This window comes from Oncorhynchus nerka, linkage group LG13 (assembly GCF_034236695.1).
Source record: "Oncorhynchus nerka isolate Pitt River linkage group LG13, Oner_Uvic_2.0, whole genome shotgun sequence".
In the NCBI taxonomy this organism is placed as follows: domain Eukaryota; kingdom Metazoa; phylum Chordata; class Actinopteri; order Salmoniformes; family Salmonidae; genus Oncorhynchus; species Oncorhynchus nerka.
The window spans coordinates 3,218,649-3,235,975 of record NC_088408.1 but is presented as its reverse complement, the minus strand read 5'-3'; the positions used below and the strand labels follow the sequence as shown (position 1 = coordinate 3,235,975).

The 17,327-nt window shown below is 47.7% G+C and overlaps 1 protein-coding gene across 1 annotated transcript in view; it reads left to right on the top strand.

Moving 5' to 3' along the window:
* nbas (NBAS subunit of NRZ tethering complex) overlaps positions 1-17,327 on the top strand; it is a 337,178-nt gene that overhangs the window by 236,432 nt on the left and 83,419 nt on the right. The window contains 1 exon segment of the mRNA XM_065026122.1: positions 15,146-15,286. Coding sequence (XP_064882194.1) covers positions 15,146-15,286 — 141 coding nt within the window.

The following is a 17,327-nucleotide window of genomic DNA, read 5'->3' as shown; positions in this document are numbered from 1 at the left end:
GAGGAGCGACTATCTGGCTAAAGTTGCGAACGAAACGCCGGTAGAAATTGGCGAATCCCAGAAACCTCTGTAGGGCCTTACGGGAATCTGGGCTTGGCCAATCCACCACAGCCTTAACCTTGTCAGGATCCATGCGAATACCTTCAGTCGAGACGATGTAACCTAGGAATGGAACGGATTGTGCATGAAAATGCATTTCTCCGCCTTGACAAAAAGTCCATTCTCCAACAACCTCTGAAGCACTCGTCTGACGTGCTGAACGTGTTCCTGGAGAGAAGAAGAAAAAATCAGTATGTCATCCAGGTAAACATATATGAACTGATCAATCATATCTCTCAGCACGTCATTTACGAGTGCCTGGAAAACCGCTGGGGAGTTGGATAGCCCAAAAGGCATGACCAAATATTCGAAGTGCCCTCTGGGGGTGTTAAACGCGGTCTTCCATTCGTACCCCCCCCTTATGCGAACCAAATGATATGCATTACGTAAATCCAACTTAGTGAACACGGATGCTCCCTGTAACCTTTCAAAGGCTGAGGACATCAACGGTAAGGGATAGGTAATTCTTCACTGTGATGTTATTCAACCCACGGTAATCAATGCAAGGACGCAGAGATCCGTCCTTCTTCTCCACAAAGAAGAACCCCGCCCCCGCTGGAGAAGAGGAAGGACGAATGAATCCAGATGCCAGAGAACCAGAGATGTATCTCTCCATAGCCTCCCTCTCAGGAACAGAGAGTGAATATAACTTGCCTTTAGGCGGAGACTCACCTGGCAATAATTCTATTGCACAGTCATAGGGACGATGCGGAGGAAGAGAAGCAGCACGGGACTTACTGAACACCTCCTTCAGGTCGAGGTATTCAACGGGCACGTTAGACAAATCCACTGCCTCCTCTAGAAACACAGAATCAGACACAGACGAACAAGCAGACACTAAACAGGACTCAAGACATTTGTTACTCCACATGGATATAGAGTTATGACCCCAGTCAACTCTGGGGTTGTGTTGGGTGAGCCAAGGGTGGCCGAGAACTAATGGTGCAAGGGGTGAGTCCATGAGTAGAAATGATAGTGTCTCAGTGTGATTGCCAGAAGTGATGAGTGTGATAGGTTCAGTGGTGTGAGAAATGTTGGGTAGTTCTTGACCATTGAGAGCGTTGACGGATATCTTGTGCGTGAGTGAGGTGATAGGAATCTGGAGTTTGTGAGCGAGCTTGAAGTCCATGAAATTACCCTCTGCTCCTGAGTCCAGTAAGGCTTGGGTGTCGTGCGTGTGGTTGGCCCATCTTAGTCTTACCGGGAGGAGAGTAGATGATGAGGTCTTCTCTGTGGTGACACCACCCGATAGTAGCCTCATTCTTACTACCGGGCCTAATCTTTTACGAGGCAGGAGTGGATAAAGTGGCCCGCTCTACCACAGTAGAGACAGAGTCCTTGGGATCTCCGCCTCTCCTCTCTTCCCGGGAGAGGCGAGCTCTCCCAGCTGCATGGGTTCGTGAGCGGAGGCTGAACTGGCCGTGTTCCCGCCGCTGGCATGCCAGCCCTCCGTGTCGTTATACGGTCTGTTAGGGCATGCTCGGCGGCCAACACGACTCAGACGAGCGTCGACCCTCAAGGCTAGTTCCACTAGTCCATTTAAACTCCTGGGAAGGTCCAGAACATAAATCTCCTTCTGGATCCGGTCCTCCAGCCCATGCAGGAACATGTCCCACTGCGCCTCCTCGTTCCACTGACACTCTGCGGCCAGAGTGCGGAATTGGATGGAGTATTCCGATACTGAACGGTCTCCCTGGCGAAGGTCAGCGAGTAGTCTGGCCGCCTCCCTACCCGCCACGGCCCGATCGAAGACCCTTCTCATCTCCTCGGAGAGTGTCTGGAAAGAGGTGCAGCATGGGTCCTGGTTCGCCCACACCGCCGTTCCCCAAAGAGCCGCTTTGCCTGATAGCAGTGTGAGTACGAATGCTACCTTAGACTGTTCACGGTTGAAGGTCCGTGGCTGCAACGAAAATGCATGGAACATCTCGTAAGAAAAGCTCTGCAATAGTCAGGATCACCTGAATAACCCTCTGGTGTCGGTAGCCGTGGCTCTAGCTGGGAATCCGGCTCTGGCGGGGCGGGTTGAACTGCCGGTGTAGGTGGCGCAGCGAGACCCCTCAGATGTTGTAATTGTTGGGTCAGCTGGGATACCTGCGTCGCAATGGCTTGTACTGCCCGACCTGTGCTGGAGATGTTCTCCTCTTGTTGATCCATTCTCGTGATACTACGGGAAATGAATTCGGTCAGACTCGTTGAACTCGCTGCATCCATGGTCTGGTCAGATCGTTCTGTAACAATACAGAGGCGGATGCAAGATGCAAGCAATGATGGTTTAATGAATACAGGTTACAGCAGCAACAGGACAGACAGACTGTACTCAGACGGAATCCGACCCAGGGACTAGGGCGCATCCTCCTATGTGAGCGTGCTGAGAAACCCAGGGGAGAGTGTCCGGATGGGTAGGAAGGAGCACAGCAGATAATCCACACAAGGGCGGCGAGAGATGAGCACGGACACACGACACAACCTCAGGGAAGTAACAACGATCTGACAACAAGAAACACTGGTTACAGAACATATAAAGGGAAGATAAGTGATTCCAGCTGGCGCAGACAATCAGGCCGAGATTGGGAACCACGCCCACACAAACACGGGAGAGAGAAAAGGAAAAGGAGGCAGTGGATTCATGAACCGTGACAGGTTATAGTAGTGGTAGTGACTGGTTATAGTAGTGGTAGTGACTGGTTATAGTAGTGGTAGTGACTGGTTATAATTATAGTAGTGGTAGTGACTGGTTATAGTAGTGGTAGTGACTGGTTATAGTAGTGGTAGTGACTGGTTATAGTTATAGTAGTGGTAGTGACTGGTTATAGTAGTGGTAGTGACTGGTTATAGTAGTGGTAGTGACTGGTTATAGTAGTGGTAGTGACTGGTTATAGTAGTGGTAGTGACTGGTTATAGTAGTGGTAGTGACTGGTTATAGTAGTGGTAGTGACCAGTTATAGTAGTGGTAGTGACCGGTTATAGTAGTGGTAGTGACTGGTTATAGTAGTGGTAGTGACTGGTTATAGTAGTGGTAGTGACTGGTTATAGTAGTGGTAGTGACTGGTTATAGTAGTGGTAGTGACTGGTTATAGTAGTGGTAGTGGTAGTGACTGGTTATAGTTATAGTAGTGGTAGTGACTGGTTATAGTAGTGGTAGTGACTGGTTATAGTAGTGGTAGTGACTGGTTATAGTAGTGGTAGTGACTGGTTATAGTAGTGGTAGTGACTGCTTATAGTAGTGGTAGTGACTGCTTATAGTAGTGGTAGTGACTGCTTATAGTAGTGGTAGTGTCTGGTTATAGTTATAGTAGTGGTAGTGACTGGTTATAGTAGTGGTAGTGACTGGTTATAGTTATAGTAGTGGTAGTGACTGGTTATAGTAGTGGTAGTGACTGGTTATAGTTATAGTAGTGGTAGTGACTGGTTATAGTATTGGTAGTGGTAGTGACTGGTTATAGTAGTGGTAGTGACTGGTTATAGTAGTGGTAGTGACTGGTTATAGTAGTGGTAGTGACTGGTTATAGTTATAGTAGTGGTAGTGGTAGTGACTGGTTATAGTAGTGGTAGTGACTGGTTATAGTAGTGTTAGTGACTGGTTATAGTAGTGGTAGTGACTGGTTATAGTAGTGTTAGTGACTGGTTATAGTAGTGGTAGTGACTGGTTATAGTTATAGTAGTGGTAGTGACTGGTTATAGTAGTGGTAGTGACTGGTTATAGTAGTGGTAGTGTCTGGTTATAGTTATAGTAGTGGTAGTGACTGCTTATAGTAGTGGTAGTGACTGGTTATAGTAGTGGTAGTGACTGGTTATAGTTATAGTAGTGGTAGTGACTGGTTATAGTTATAGTAGTGGTAGTGACTGGTTATAGTTATAGTAGTGGTAGTGACTGGTTATAGTTATAGTAGTGGTAGTGACTGGTTATAGTTATAGTAGTGGTAGTGACTGGTTATAGTTATAGTAGTGGTAGTGACTGGTTATAGTTATAGTAGTGGTAGTGACTGCTTATAGTAGTGGTAGTGACTGGTTATAGTTATAGTAGTGGTAGTGACTGGTTATAGTTATAGTAGTGGTAGTGACTGGTTATAGTAGTGGTAGTGACTGGTTATAGTTATAGTAGTGGTAGTGACTGGTTATAGTTATAGTAGTGGTAGTGACTGGTTATAGTAGTGGTAGTGACTGGTTATAGTAGTGGTAGTGACTGGTTATAGTAGTGGTAGTGACTGGTTATAGTTATAGTAGTGGTAGTGACTGGTTATAGTTATAGTAGTGGTAGTGACTGGTTATAGTAGTGGTAGTGACTGGTTATAGTAGTGGTAGTGACTGCTTATAGTAGTGGTAGTGACTGCTTATAGTAGTGGTAGTGACTGCTTATAGTAGTGGTAGTGTCTGGTTATAGTTATAGTAGTGGTAGTGACTGGTTATAGTAGTGGTAGTGACTGGTTATAGTTATAGTAGTGGTAGTGACTGGTTATAGTTATAGTAGTGGTAGTGACTGGTTATAGTAGTGGTAGTGACTGGTTATAGTAGTGGTAGTGACTGCTTATAGTAGTGGTAGTGACTGCTTATAGTAGTGGTAGTGACTGCTTATAGTAGTGGTAGTGACTGCTTATAGTAGTGGTAGTGTCTGGTTATAGTTATAGTAGTGGTAGTGACTGGTTATAGTAGTGGTAGTGACTGGTTATAGTAGTGGTAGTGACTGGTTATAGTAGTGGTAGTGACTGGTTATAGTAGTGGTAGTGACTGGTTATAGTAGTGGTAGTGACTGGTTATAGTAGTGGTAGTGACTGGTTATAGTAGTGGTAGTGACTGGTTATAGTAGTGGTAGTGACTGGTTATAGTAGTGGTAGTGGCTGGTTATAGTAGTGGTAGTGACTGGTTATAGTAGTGGTAGTGACTGGTTATAGTAGTGGTAGTGACTGCTTATAGTAGTGGTAGTGTCTGGTTATAGTTATAGTAGTGGTAGTGACTGCTTATAGTAGTGGTAGTGTCTGGTTATAGTTATAGTAGTGGTAGTGACTGGTTATAGTAGTGGTAGTGACTGGTTATAGTAGTGGTAGTGACTGGTTATAGTAGTGGTAGTGACTGGTTATAGTAGTGGCAGTGACTGCTTATAGTAGTGGTAGTGACTGCTTATAGTAGTGGTAGTGACTGCTTATAGTAGTGGTAGTGACTGCTTATAGTAGTGGTAGTGTCTGGTTATAGTTATAGTAGTGGTAGTGACTGGTTATAGTAGTGGTAGTGACTGGTTATAGTAGTGGTAGTGACTGCTTATAGTAGTGGTAGTGACTGCTTATAGTAGTGGTAGTGACTGCTTATAGTAGTGGTAGTGACTGCTTATAGTAGTGGTAGTGTCTGGTTATAGTTATAGTAGTGGTAGTGTCTGCTTATAGTAGTGGTAGTGTCTGGTTATAGTTATAGTAGTGGTAGTGACTGGTTATAGTAGTGGTAGTGACTGGTTATAGTAGTGGTAGTGACTGGTTATAGTAGTGGTAGTGACTGGTTATAGTTATAGTAGTGGTAGTGACTGGTTATAGTTATAGTAGTGGTAGTGACTGGTTATAGTAGTGGTAGTGACTGGTTATAGTAGTGGTAGTGACTGGTTATAGTGGTGGTAGTGACTGGTTATAGTAGTGGTAGTGACTGGTTATAGTAGTGGTAGTGACTGGTTATAGTAGTGGTAGTGACTGGTTATAGTAGTGGTAGTGACTGGTTATAGTAGTGGTAGTGACTGGTTATAGTGGTGGTAGTGACTGGTTATAGTAGTGGTAGTGACTGGTTATAGTAGTGGTAGTGACTGGTTATAGTAGTGGTAGTGACTGGTTATAGTAGTGGTAGTGACTGGTTATAGTAGTGGTAGTGACTGGTTATAGTAGTGGTAGTGACTGGTTATAGTGGTGGTAGTGACTGGTTATAGTAGTGGTAGTGACTGGTTATAGTAGTGGTAGTGACTGGTTATAGTAGTGGTAGTGACTGGTTATAGTAGTGGTAGTGACTGGTTATAGTAGTGGTAGTGACGGGTTATAGTAGTGGTAGTGACTGGTTATAGTTATAGTAGTGGTAGTGACTGGTTATAGTTATAGTAGTGGTAGTGACTGGTTATAGTAGTGGTAGTGACTGGTTATAGTAGTGGTAGTGACTGGTTATAGTAGTGGTAGTGACTGGTTATAGTAGTGGTAGTGACTGGTTATAGTAGTGGTAGTGACTGGTTATAGTAGTGATAGTCATCCTGCTGGTGGTCGGTCTGTCTGTCAGCCTGCTGGTGGTCGGTCTGTCTGTCAGCCTGCTGGTGGTCGGTCTGTCTGTCAGCCTGCTGGTGGTCGGTCTGTCTGTCAGCCTGCTGGTGGTCGGTCTGTCTGTCAGCCTGCTGGTGGTCGGTCTGTCTGTCAGCCTGCTGGTGGTCGGTCTGTCTGTCAGCCTGCTGGTGGTCGGTCGGTCTGTCAACCTGCTGGTGGTCGGTCGGTCTGTCTGTCAGCCTGCTGGTGGTCGGTCGGTCTGTCAGCCTGCTGGTGGTCGGTCGGTCTGTCAACCTGCTGGTGGTCGGTCGGTCTGTCTGTCAGCCTGCTGGTGGTCGGTCGGTCGGTCTGTCTGTCAGCCTGCTGGTGGTCGGTCGGTCTGTCTGTCAGCCTGCTGGTGGTCGGTCTGTCTGTCTGTCAGCCTGCTGGTGGTCGGTCGGTCTGTCAGCCTGCTGGTGGTCGGTCGGTCTGTCTGTCAGCCTGCTGGTGGTCTGTCAGCCTGCTGGTGGTCGGTCTGTCTGTCAGCCTGCTGGTGGTCTGTCAGCCTGCTGGTGGTCGGTCTGTCTGTCAGCCTGCTGGTGGTCGGTCGGTCTGTCTGTCAGCCTGCTGGTGGTCTGTCAGCCTGCTGGTGGTCGGTCTGTCTGTCAGCCTGCTGGTGGTCGGTCGGTCTGTCAGCCTGCTGGTGGTCGGTCGGTCTGTCTGTCAGCCTGCTGGTGGTCTGTCAGCCTGCTGGTGGTCGGTCTGTCTGTCAGCCTGCTATAACCTGAATCTGGTCAGATCAGAGCTGTTGAACCTGTAGCTGTATTAACCTAACCTATAATAACCTTCAGGAAATATTCACACCTCTTGACTAGTTCCACATGTTGTTGTGTTACAGCCTGATTTTACAATGTTATATTGAGATGTTGTGTCGCTGGCTGACACACAATACCCCATAATGTCAAAGTGGAATTATGGTTTTACAAATTAATATAAAATGAAAAGCTGAAATGTCACGAGTCTCGGTAGTCAACACCTTTTTTTTATGGCAAGCAAAAATAAGTCGAGAGTTAAAATGTGCTTAAGTCACAATAAGTTGCAATACTTTGCATGGACTCACTCTGTGTTCAATAATCATCTTTATTATGTTTGTTTTTTAATGACTACCTCATCTCTGTACCACACACATACAATTATCTGCAAAGTCCTTCAGTCGAGCAGTACATTTTAAACACAAATGCAATGCCTCGCAAAGAAGGGCACCTATTGGTCGATGGGTAAAAATAAAACAGCAGACATTGAATATCCCTTTGAGCATGGTGAAGTTATTTAATTACACTTTGAATGGTGTATCAATACACCCAGTCACTACAAAGATACAGGCTTCCTTTCTAACTCGGTTGCCAAAGAAGAAGGAAACTGCTCAGGGATTTCACCATGAGGCCAATGGTGACTTTAAAACTGTATTCGGAGAACTGAGGATGGATCAACAACATTGTAGTTACTCCACAATACTAACCTAGAGACTCACCCAGAGAGACTCACAGCTGTAATCACTCTTAGAGACTTACCCAGAAAGACTCACAGCTCTTAGAGACCTACCCAGTAAGACTCACAGCTGTAATCACTCTTAGAGACTCACAGCTGTAATCACTCTTAGAGACTCACAGCTGTAATCACTCTTAGAGACTTACCCAGAAAGACTCACAGCTGTAATCACTCTTAGAGACTCACAGCTGTAATCACTCTTAGAGACTCACAGCTGTAATCACTCTTAGAGACTCACAGCTGTAATCGCTCTTAGAGACTTACCCAGAAAGACTCACAGCTGTAATCACTCTTAGAGACTTACCCAGAAAGACTCACGGCTGTAATCACTCTTAGAGACTTACCCAGAGAGACTCACAGCAGTAATCACTCTTAGACTTACCCAGAAAGACTCACAGCTCTTAGAGACTTACCCAGAGAGACTCACAGCTGTAATCACTCTTAGAGACTTACCCAGAGAGACTCACAGCTCTTAGAGACTTACCCAGAGAGACTCACAGCTGTAATCACTCTTAGAGACTTACCCAGAGAGACTCACAGCTGTAATCACTCTTAGAGACTTACCCAGAAAGACTCACAGCTGTAACCACTATTAGAGACTTACCCAGAAAGACTCACGGCTGTAATCACTCTTAGAGACTTATCCAGAGAGACTCACAGCTGTAATCACTCTTTTAGAGACTTATCCAGAGAGACTCACAGCTGTAATCACTCTTAGAGACTTACCCAGAAAGACTCACAGCTGTAATCACTCTTAGAGCCTTACCCAGAGAGACTCACAGCTGTAATCACTCTTAGAGCCTTATCCAGAGAGACTCACAGCTCTTAGAGACTTACCCAGAAAGACTCACAGCTGTAATCACTCTTAGAGACTTACCCAGAAAGACTCACGGCTGTAATCACTCTTAGAGACTTACAGCTGTAATCACTCTTAGAGACTCACAGCTGTAATCACTCTTAGAGACTCACAGCTGTAATCACTCTTAGAGACTCACAGCTGTAATCACTCTTAGAGACTCACAGCTGTAATCACTCTTAGAGACTTACCCAGAGAGACTCACAGCTCTTAGAGACTTACCCAGAGAGACTCACAGCTGTAATCACTCTTAGAGACTTACCCAGAGAGACTCACAGCTGTAATCGCTCTTAGAGACTTACCCAGAAAGACTCACAGCTGTAATCACTCTTAGAGACTTACCCAGAAAGACTCACAGCTGTAACCACTATTAGAGACTTACCCAGAAAGACTCACGGCTGTAATCACTCTTAGAGACTTACCCAGAGAGACTCACAGCTCTTCGAGACTTACCCAGAGAGACTCACAGCTGTAATCACTCTTAGAGCCTTATCCAGAGAGACTCACAGCTCTTAGAGACTTACCCAGAGAGACTCACAGCTGTAATCACTCTTAGAGACTTACCCAGAGAGACTCACAGCTGTAATCGCTCTTAGAGCCTTATCCAGAGAGACTCACAGCTGTAATCACTCTTAGAGCCTTATCCAGAGAGACTCACAGCTGTAATCACTCTTAGAGACTTACCCAGAGAGACTCACAGCTGTAATCGCTCTTAGAGACTTACCCAGAGAGACTCACAGCTGTAATCACTCTTAGAGCCTTATCCAGAGAGACTCACAGCTGTAATCACTCTTAGAGACTTATCCAGAGAGACTCACAGCTGTAATCACTGCCAAAGGTGATTCTAACATGTATTGACTGGAGGGGTGTGAATACTGATGTAAATAACATGTATTGACTGGAGGGGTGTGAATACTGATGTAAATAACATGTATTGACTGGAGGGGGGTGAATACTGATGTAAATAACATGTATTGACTGGAGGGGTGTGAATACTGATGTAAATAACATGTATTGACTGGAGGGGTGTGAATACTGATGTAAATAACATGTATTGACTGGAGGGGTGTGAATACTGATGTAAATAACATGTATTGACTGGAGGGGGGTGAATACTGATGTAAATAACATGTATTGACTGGAGGGGGTGAATACTGATGTAAATAACATGTATTGACTGGAGGGGGTGAATACTGATGTAAATAACATGTATTGACTGGAGGGGGTGAATACTGATGTAAATAACATGTATTGACTGGAGGGGGTGAATACTGATGTAAATAACATGTATTGACTGCAGGGGGTGAATACTGATGTAAATAACATGTATTGACTGGAGGGGGTGAATACTGATGTAAATAACATGTATTGACTGGAGGGGGTGAATACTGATGTAAATAACATGTATTGACTGGAGGGGGTGAATACTGATGTAAATAACATGTATTGACTGGAGGGGTGTGAATACTGATGTAAATAACATGTATTGACTGGAGGGGGGTGAATACTGATGTAAATAACATGTATTGACTGGAGGGGGGTGAATACTGATGTAAATAACATGTATTGACTGGAGGGGTGTGAATACTGATGTAAATAACATGTATTGACTGGAGGGGGGTGAATACTGATGTAAATAACATGTATTGACTGGAGGGGTGTGAATACTGATGTAAATAACATGTATTGACTGGAGGGGGGTGAATACTGATGTAAATAACATGTATTGACTGGAGGGGGGTGAATACTGATGTAAATAACATGTATTGACTGGAGGGGTGTGAATACTGATGTAAATAACATGTATTGACTGGAGGGGTGTGAATACTGATGTAAATAACATGTTTTCTGTATAAAATGTTCACTAAATGTGTGAACATTAAAAGATGTATTGTTCACTTAGATTTTTGCGTATTGTGTGTTGGTGGGGGAAGAGAAAAAAGGATCCATTTTGAATTCCGTCTGTAAATGTGGAATAAGTCTAAGGGTATGAATACTTTCTGAAGGTACTGTATGTGGTTAATTACGGCTGGCATTATTTACAATCTGCCTCAATATCAATGTTGCTAGCTAAGGTACAAGGCCGAGGCTATCTGGATGTGCTGGGAGTTAGAGCATCAAGCTTAGATTGTAGGATGGCCGGGGTGTTAAGCATGTCCCAGTTTAGCTCACCTAACAGTACGAACTCTGAAGATAGATGTGGGGCAATCAGTTCACATATGGTGTCCGTGGCACCGCTGGGGGCAGAAGGAGGTCTATAACAAGCGGCAACGGTGAGAGACTTGTTTCTGGAAAGGTGCATTTTTTTTTAAAGTAGAAGGTGGAAATGTTTGGGTACAGACCTGGATAGTAAGACAGAACTCTGCAGGCTGTCTCTGCAGTCCAGGATGATGGCTGGCTTCCTGTCCTCATGATCACAGCCGTTTTGTGCATTGTGCTCAGGAGGACCACATTCTTGTTCCTCTTTGGGAGGTCAGAAACTAGAGTGGTGGTGGGAGTGAAGGGAAACTGATGAGAAGGCCTCTCTTCCCCATGTTGAGAGGAGTGCAGGGGGGATGAGAAGGCCTCTCTCCCCCATGTTGCGAGGAGTGCAGGGGGGATGAGAAGGCCTCTCTCCCCCATGTTGAGAGGAGTGCAGGGGGGATGAGAAGGCCTCTCTCCCCCTTGTTGAGAGGAGTGCAGGGGGGATGAGAAGGCGTCTCTCCCCCATGTTGAGAGGAGTGCAGGGGGGATGAGAAGGCCTCTCTCCCCCTTGTTGAGAGGAGTGCAGGGGGGATGAGAAGGCCTCCCTCCCCCATGTTGCGAGGAGTGCAGGGGGGATGAGAAGGCCTCCCTCCCCCATGTTGAGAGGAGTGCAGGGGGGGATGAGAAGGCCTCCCTCCCCATGTTGAGAGGAAGATGAGGGGGATGAGAAGGCCTCCCTCCCCATGTTGAGAGAAGAGTGCAGGGGGGATGAGAAGGCCTTGTTGAGAGGAGTGCAGGGGGATGAGAAGGCCTCTCTCCCCTTGTTGAGAGGAGTGCAGGGGGATGAGAAGGCCTCTCTCCCCCTTGTTGAGAGGAGTGCAGGGGGGATGAGAAGGCCTCCCTCCCCCATGTTGAGAGGAGTGCAGGGGGGGATGAGAAGGCCTCTCTCCCCCATGTTGCGAGGAGTGCAGGGGGGGATGAGAAGGCCTCCCTCCCCCATGTTGAGAGGAGTGCAGGGGGGATGAGAAGGCCTCTCTCCCCCTTGTTGAGAAGAGTGCAGGGGGGATGAGAAGGCCTCTCTCCCCCTTGTTGAGAGGAGTGCAGGGGGGATGAGAAGGCCTCTCTCCCCCTTGTTGAGAGGAGTGCAGGGGGGGATGAGAAGGCCTCTCTCCCCCTTGTTGAGAGGAGTGCAGGGGGGATGAGAAGGCCTCTCTCCCCCTTGTTGCGAGGAGTGCAGGGGGGATGAGAAGGCCTCTCTCCCCCTTGTTGCGAGGAGTGCAGGGGGGATGAGAAGGCCTCTCTCCCCCTTGTTGCGAGGAGTGCAGGGGGGATGAGAAGGCCTCTCTCCCCCTTGTTGTGAGGAGTGCAGGGGGGGATGAGAAGGCCTCTCTCCCCCTTGTTGCGAGGAGTGCAGGGGGGATGAGAAGGCCTCTCTCCCCCATGTTGAGAGGAGTGCAGGGGGGATGAGAAGGCCTCTCTCCCCCTTGTTGAGAGGAGTGCAGGGGGGATGAGAAGGCCTCCCTCCCCCATGTTGCGAGGAGTGCAGGGGGGATGAGAAGGCCTCTCTCCCCCATGTTGAGAGGAGTGCAGGGGGGATGAGAAGGCCTCCCTCCCCCATGTTGAGAGGAGTGCAGGGGGGATGAGAAGGCCTCCCTCCCCCATGTTGAGAGGAGTGCAGGGGGGATGAGAAGGCCTCTCTCCCCTTGTTGAGAGGAGTGCAGGGGGATGAGAAGGCCTCTCTCCCCCTTGTTGAGAGGATTGCAGGGGGATGAGAAGGCCTCTCTCCCCTTGTTGAGAGGAGTGCAGGGGGATGAGAAGGCCTCTCTCCCCTTGTTGAGAGGAGTGCAGGGGGATGAGAAGGCCTCTCTCCCCCTTGTTGAGAGGAGTGCAGGGGAGATGAGAAGGCCTCTCTCCCCTTGTTGAGAGGAGTGCAGGGGGGATGAGAAGGCCTCTCTCCCCCTTGTTGAGAGGAGTGCAGGGGGGATGAGAAGGCCTCTCTCCCCCTTGTTGAGAGGAGTGCAGGGGGGATGAGAAGGCCTCTCTCCCCCTTGTTGAGAGGAGTGCAGGGGGGATGAGAAGGCCTCTCTCCCCCTTGTTGAGAGGAGTGCAGGGGGGATGAGAAGGCCTCTCTCCCCCATGTTGAGAGGAGTGCAGGGGGGATGAGAAGGCCTCCCTCCCCCATGTTGAGAGGAGTGCAGGGGGGGATGAGAAGGCCTCTCTCCCCCATGTTGCGAGGAGTGCAGGGGGGATGAGAAGGCCTCTCTCCCCCTTGTTGAGAGGAGTGCAGGGGGGATGAGAAGGCCTCCCTCCCCCTTGTTGAGAGGAGTGCAGGGGGGATGAGAAGGCCTCCCTCCCCCTTGTTGAGAGGAGTGCAGGGGGGATGAGAAGGCCTCTCTCCCCCTTGTTGAGAGGAGTGCAGGGGGGATGAGAAGGCCTCCCTCCCCCTTGTTGAGAGGAGTGCAGGGGGATGAGAAGGCCTCTCTCCCCTTGTTGAGAGGAGTGCAGGGGGATGAGAAGGCCTCTCTCCCCTTGTTGAGAGGAGTGCAGGGGGATGAGAAGGCCTCTCTCCCCCTTGTTGAGAGGAGTGCAGGGGGGATGAGAAGGCCTCTCTCCCCCTTGTTGAGAGGAGTGCAGGGGGGATGAGAAGGCCTCTCTCCCCCTTGTTGAGAGGAGTGCAGGGGGGATGAGAAGGCCTCTCTCCCCCATGTTGAGAGGAGTGCAGGGGGGATGAGAAGGCCTCTCTCCCCCATGTTGAGAGGAGTGCAGGGGGGATGAGAAGGCCTCTCTCCCCCTTGTTGAGAGGAGTGCAGGGGGGATGAGAAGGCCTCCATGGTGATCTTCCTCTTCAGGAGCTGCTGGCTGAGTTCAATCAGTAGCTCACTGTGTGTGTGTGTGTGTGTGTGTGTGTGTGTGTGTGTGTGTGTGTGTGTGTCTTTGTGGTGTGTCTTTGTGGTGTGTCAATGATTTTAATACTGCCGGATCAAAAATGACCCTAAGACAATCTTTGTCCCCTGGTGTTGTACGGCTTTCATGGAAATATGAACAAAGGAGATGTTTTCGCTTTTTCTAATGTTGGAGTCACTCTTGGAAAAGTCATCAAATCTCAAGTTGAAAAATTGTAATTTAAGGTTTTTCTCTGCTGTTAAATATAGTGGCGAGACATGTTTTACCCTTAAGACAACACAAGGCTTAAAGTAAGGATGGACTGTCGTTTCTCTTTGCTTATTTGATCTGTTCTTGACATAATATGGACTTGGTCTTTTACCAAATAGGGCTATCTTCTGTATACCAGCCGTACCTTGTCACAACACAACTGATTGGCTCAAATGCATTAAAAAGAAAATAAATTCCACAAATTAACTTTTAACAAGGCACACCTGTTAATTGAAATGCATTCCAGGTGATTACCTCATGAAGCTGGTTAAGAGAATGCCAAGAGTGTGCAAAGCTGTCATCAAGGCAAAGGGTGGCTATTTGAAGAAACTAAAATATATTTTGATTTGTTTAACACTTTGTTGGTTACTACATGATTCCATATTGTGTTATTTCGTAGTGTTGATGACTTCACTATTATTCTACAATGTAGAAAATAGTAAAAATAAAGAAAAGCCCTTGACTGATTAGGTGTGTCCAAACTATTGTCAGCTAGCACGCCTAACAACCTGTCAGCTAGCACGCCTAACAACCTGTCAGCTAGCACGCCTAACAACCTGTCAGCTAGCACGCCTAACAACCTGTCAGCTAGCACGCCTAACAACCTGTCAGCTAGCACTCCTAACAACCGGTCAGCTAGCACGCCTAACAACCGGTCAGCTAGCACGCCTAACAACCGGTCAGCTAGCACCCCTAACAACCGGTCAGCTAGCACACCTAACAACCGGTCAGCTAGCACACCTAACAACCTGTCAGCTAGCACGCCTAACGACCTGTCAGCTAGCACGCCTAACAACCTGTCAGCTAGCACGCCTAACAACCTGTCAGCTAGCACGCCTAACAACCTGTCAGCTAGCACGCCTAACAACCTGTCAGCTAGCACGCCTAACAACCTGTCAGCTAGCACGCCTAACAACCGGTCAGCTAGCACGCCTAACAACCGGTCAGCTAGCACGCCTAACAACCGGTCAGCTAGCACGCCTAACAACCGGTCAGCTAGCACGCCTAACAACCTGTCAGCTAGCACGCCTAACAACCTGTCAGCTAGCACGCCTAACAACCTGTCAGCTAGCACGCCTAAAAACATGTACCCTCCTCTTTTCTAAAGGTTTTAAAGAGACCCCCCCAGACAGAGCAGGACTACCTTCACGCCTATGACACCTGCGCAAAATACTTGGACAGACTGCTTCCTGCTGATGCTGTCCACTTCCTGGATGACATAACATTCTCTCCACCAGCTGTCAATCAGGTGAGGATATGATGGTGGTCATTATGGTGATGATGATGATGATGGCGGTGATGATGGGGACGAAGACAGTAGTGGTGGTGGAGGTTGTGACGACAATTATGATAATAATGGTGGGGATGATGCTGAGTTAAGTTGATTAGGATCCCCTTTAAATACTTAATATGTAGCAGCTACTCTACCTGGGGTCCATTAACTACTGAATATGTAGCAGCTACTCTACCTGGGGTCCATTAACTACTGAACATGTAGCAGCTACTCTACCTGGGGTCCATTAACTACTGAACATGTAGCAGCTACTCTACCTGGGGTCCATTAACATGTAGCAGCTACTCTACCTGGGGTCCATTAACTACTGAACATGTAGCAGCTACTCTACCTGGGGTCCATTAACTACTGAACATGTAGCAGCTACTCTACCTGGGGTCCATTAACATGTAGCAGCTACTCTACCTGGGGTCCATTAACTACTGAACATGTAGTAGCTACTCTACCTGGGATCCATTAACATGTAGCAGCTACTCTACCTGGGGTCCATTAACATGTAGCAGCTACTCTACCTGGGGTCCATTAACATGTAGCAGCTACTCTACCTGGGGTCCATTAACATGTAGCAGCTACTCTACCTGGGGTCCATTAACATGTAGCAGCTACTCTACCTGGGGTCCATTAACATGTAGCAGCTACTCTACCTGGGGCCCATTAACTACTGAACATGTAGCAGCTACTCTACCTGGGGCCCATTAACTACTGAACATGTAGCAGCTACTCTACCTGGGGTCCATTAACATGTAGCAGCTACTCTACCTGGGGTCCATTAACATGTAGCAGCTACTCTACCTGGGGTCCATTAACATGTAGCAGCTACTCTACCTGGGGTCCATTAACATGTAGCAGCTACTCTTCCTGGGGTCCATTAACATGTAGCAGCTACTCTACCTGGGGTCCATTAACATGTAGCAGCTACTCTACCTGGGGTCCATTAACATGTAGCAGCTACTCTACCTGGGGTCCATTAACATGTAGCAGCTACTCTACCTGGGGTCCATTAACATGTAGCAGCTACTCTACCTGGGGTCCATTAATATGTAGCAGCTACTCTACCTGGGGTCCATTAACATGTAGCAGCTACTCTACCTGGGGTCCATTAACATGTAGTAGCTACTCTACCTGGGGTCCATTAACTACTGAATATGTAGCAGCTACTCTACCTGGGGCCCATTAACATGTAGCAGCTACTCTACCTGGGGCCCATTCACATGTAGCAGCTACTCTACCTGGGGTCCATTAACATGTAGCAGCTACTCTACCTGGGGTCCATTAACATGTAGCAGCTACTCTACCTGGGGTCCATTAACATGTAGCAGCTACTCTACCTGGGGTCCATTAACTACTGGACATGTACCTACTCTACCTGGGGTCCATTAACTACTGAACATGTAGCAGCTACTCTACCTGGGGTTCATTAACATGTAGCAGCTACTCTACCTGGGGTCCATTAACTACTGAACATGTAGCAGCTACTCTACCTGGGGTCCATTAACTACTGAACATGTAGCAGCTACTCTACCTGGGGTCCATTAACTACTGAATATGTAGCAGCTACTCTACCTGGGGTCCATTAACATGTAGCAGCTACTCTACCTGGGGTCCATTAACATGTAGTAGCTACTCTACCTGGGGTCCATTAACTACTGAATATGTAGCAGCTACTCTACCTGGGGCCCATTAACTACTGAATATGTAGCAGCTACTCTACCTGGGGCCCATTAACTACTGAACATGTAGCAGCTACTCTACCTGGGGTCCATTAACTACTGAATATGTAGCAGCTACTCTACCTGGGGCCCATTAACTACTGAACATGTAGCAGCTACTCTACCTGGGGTCCATTAACTACTGAACATGTAGCAGCTACTCTACCTGGGGTCCATTAACTACTGAACATGTAGCAGCTACTCTACCTGGGGTCCATTAACATGTAGCAGCTACTCTACCTGGGGTCCATTAACTACTGAACATGTAGTAGCTACTCTACCTGGGG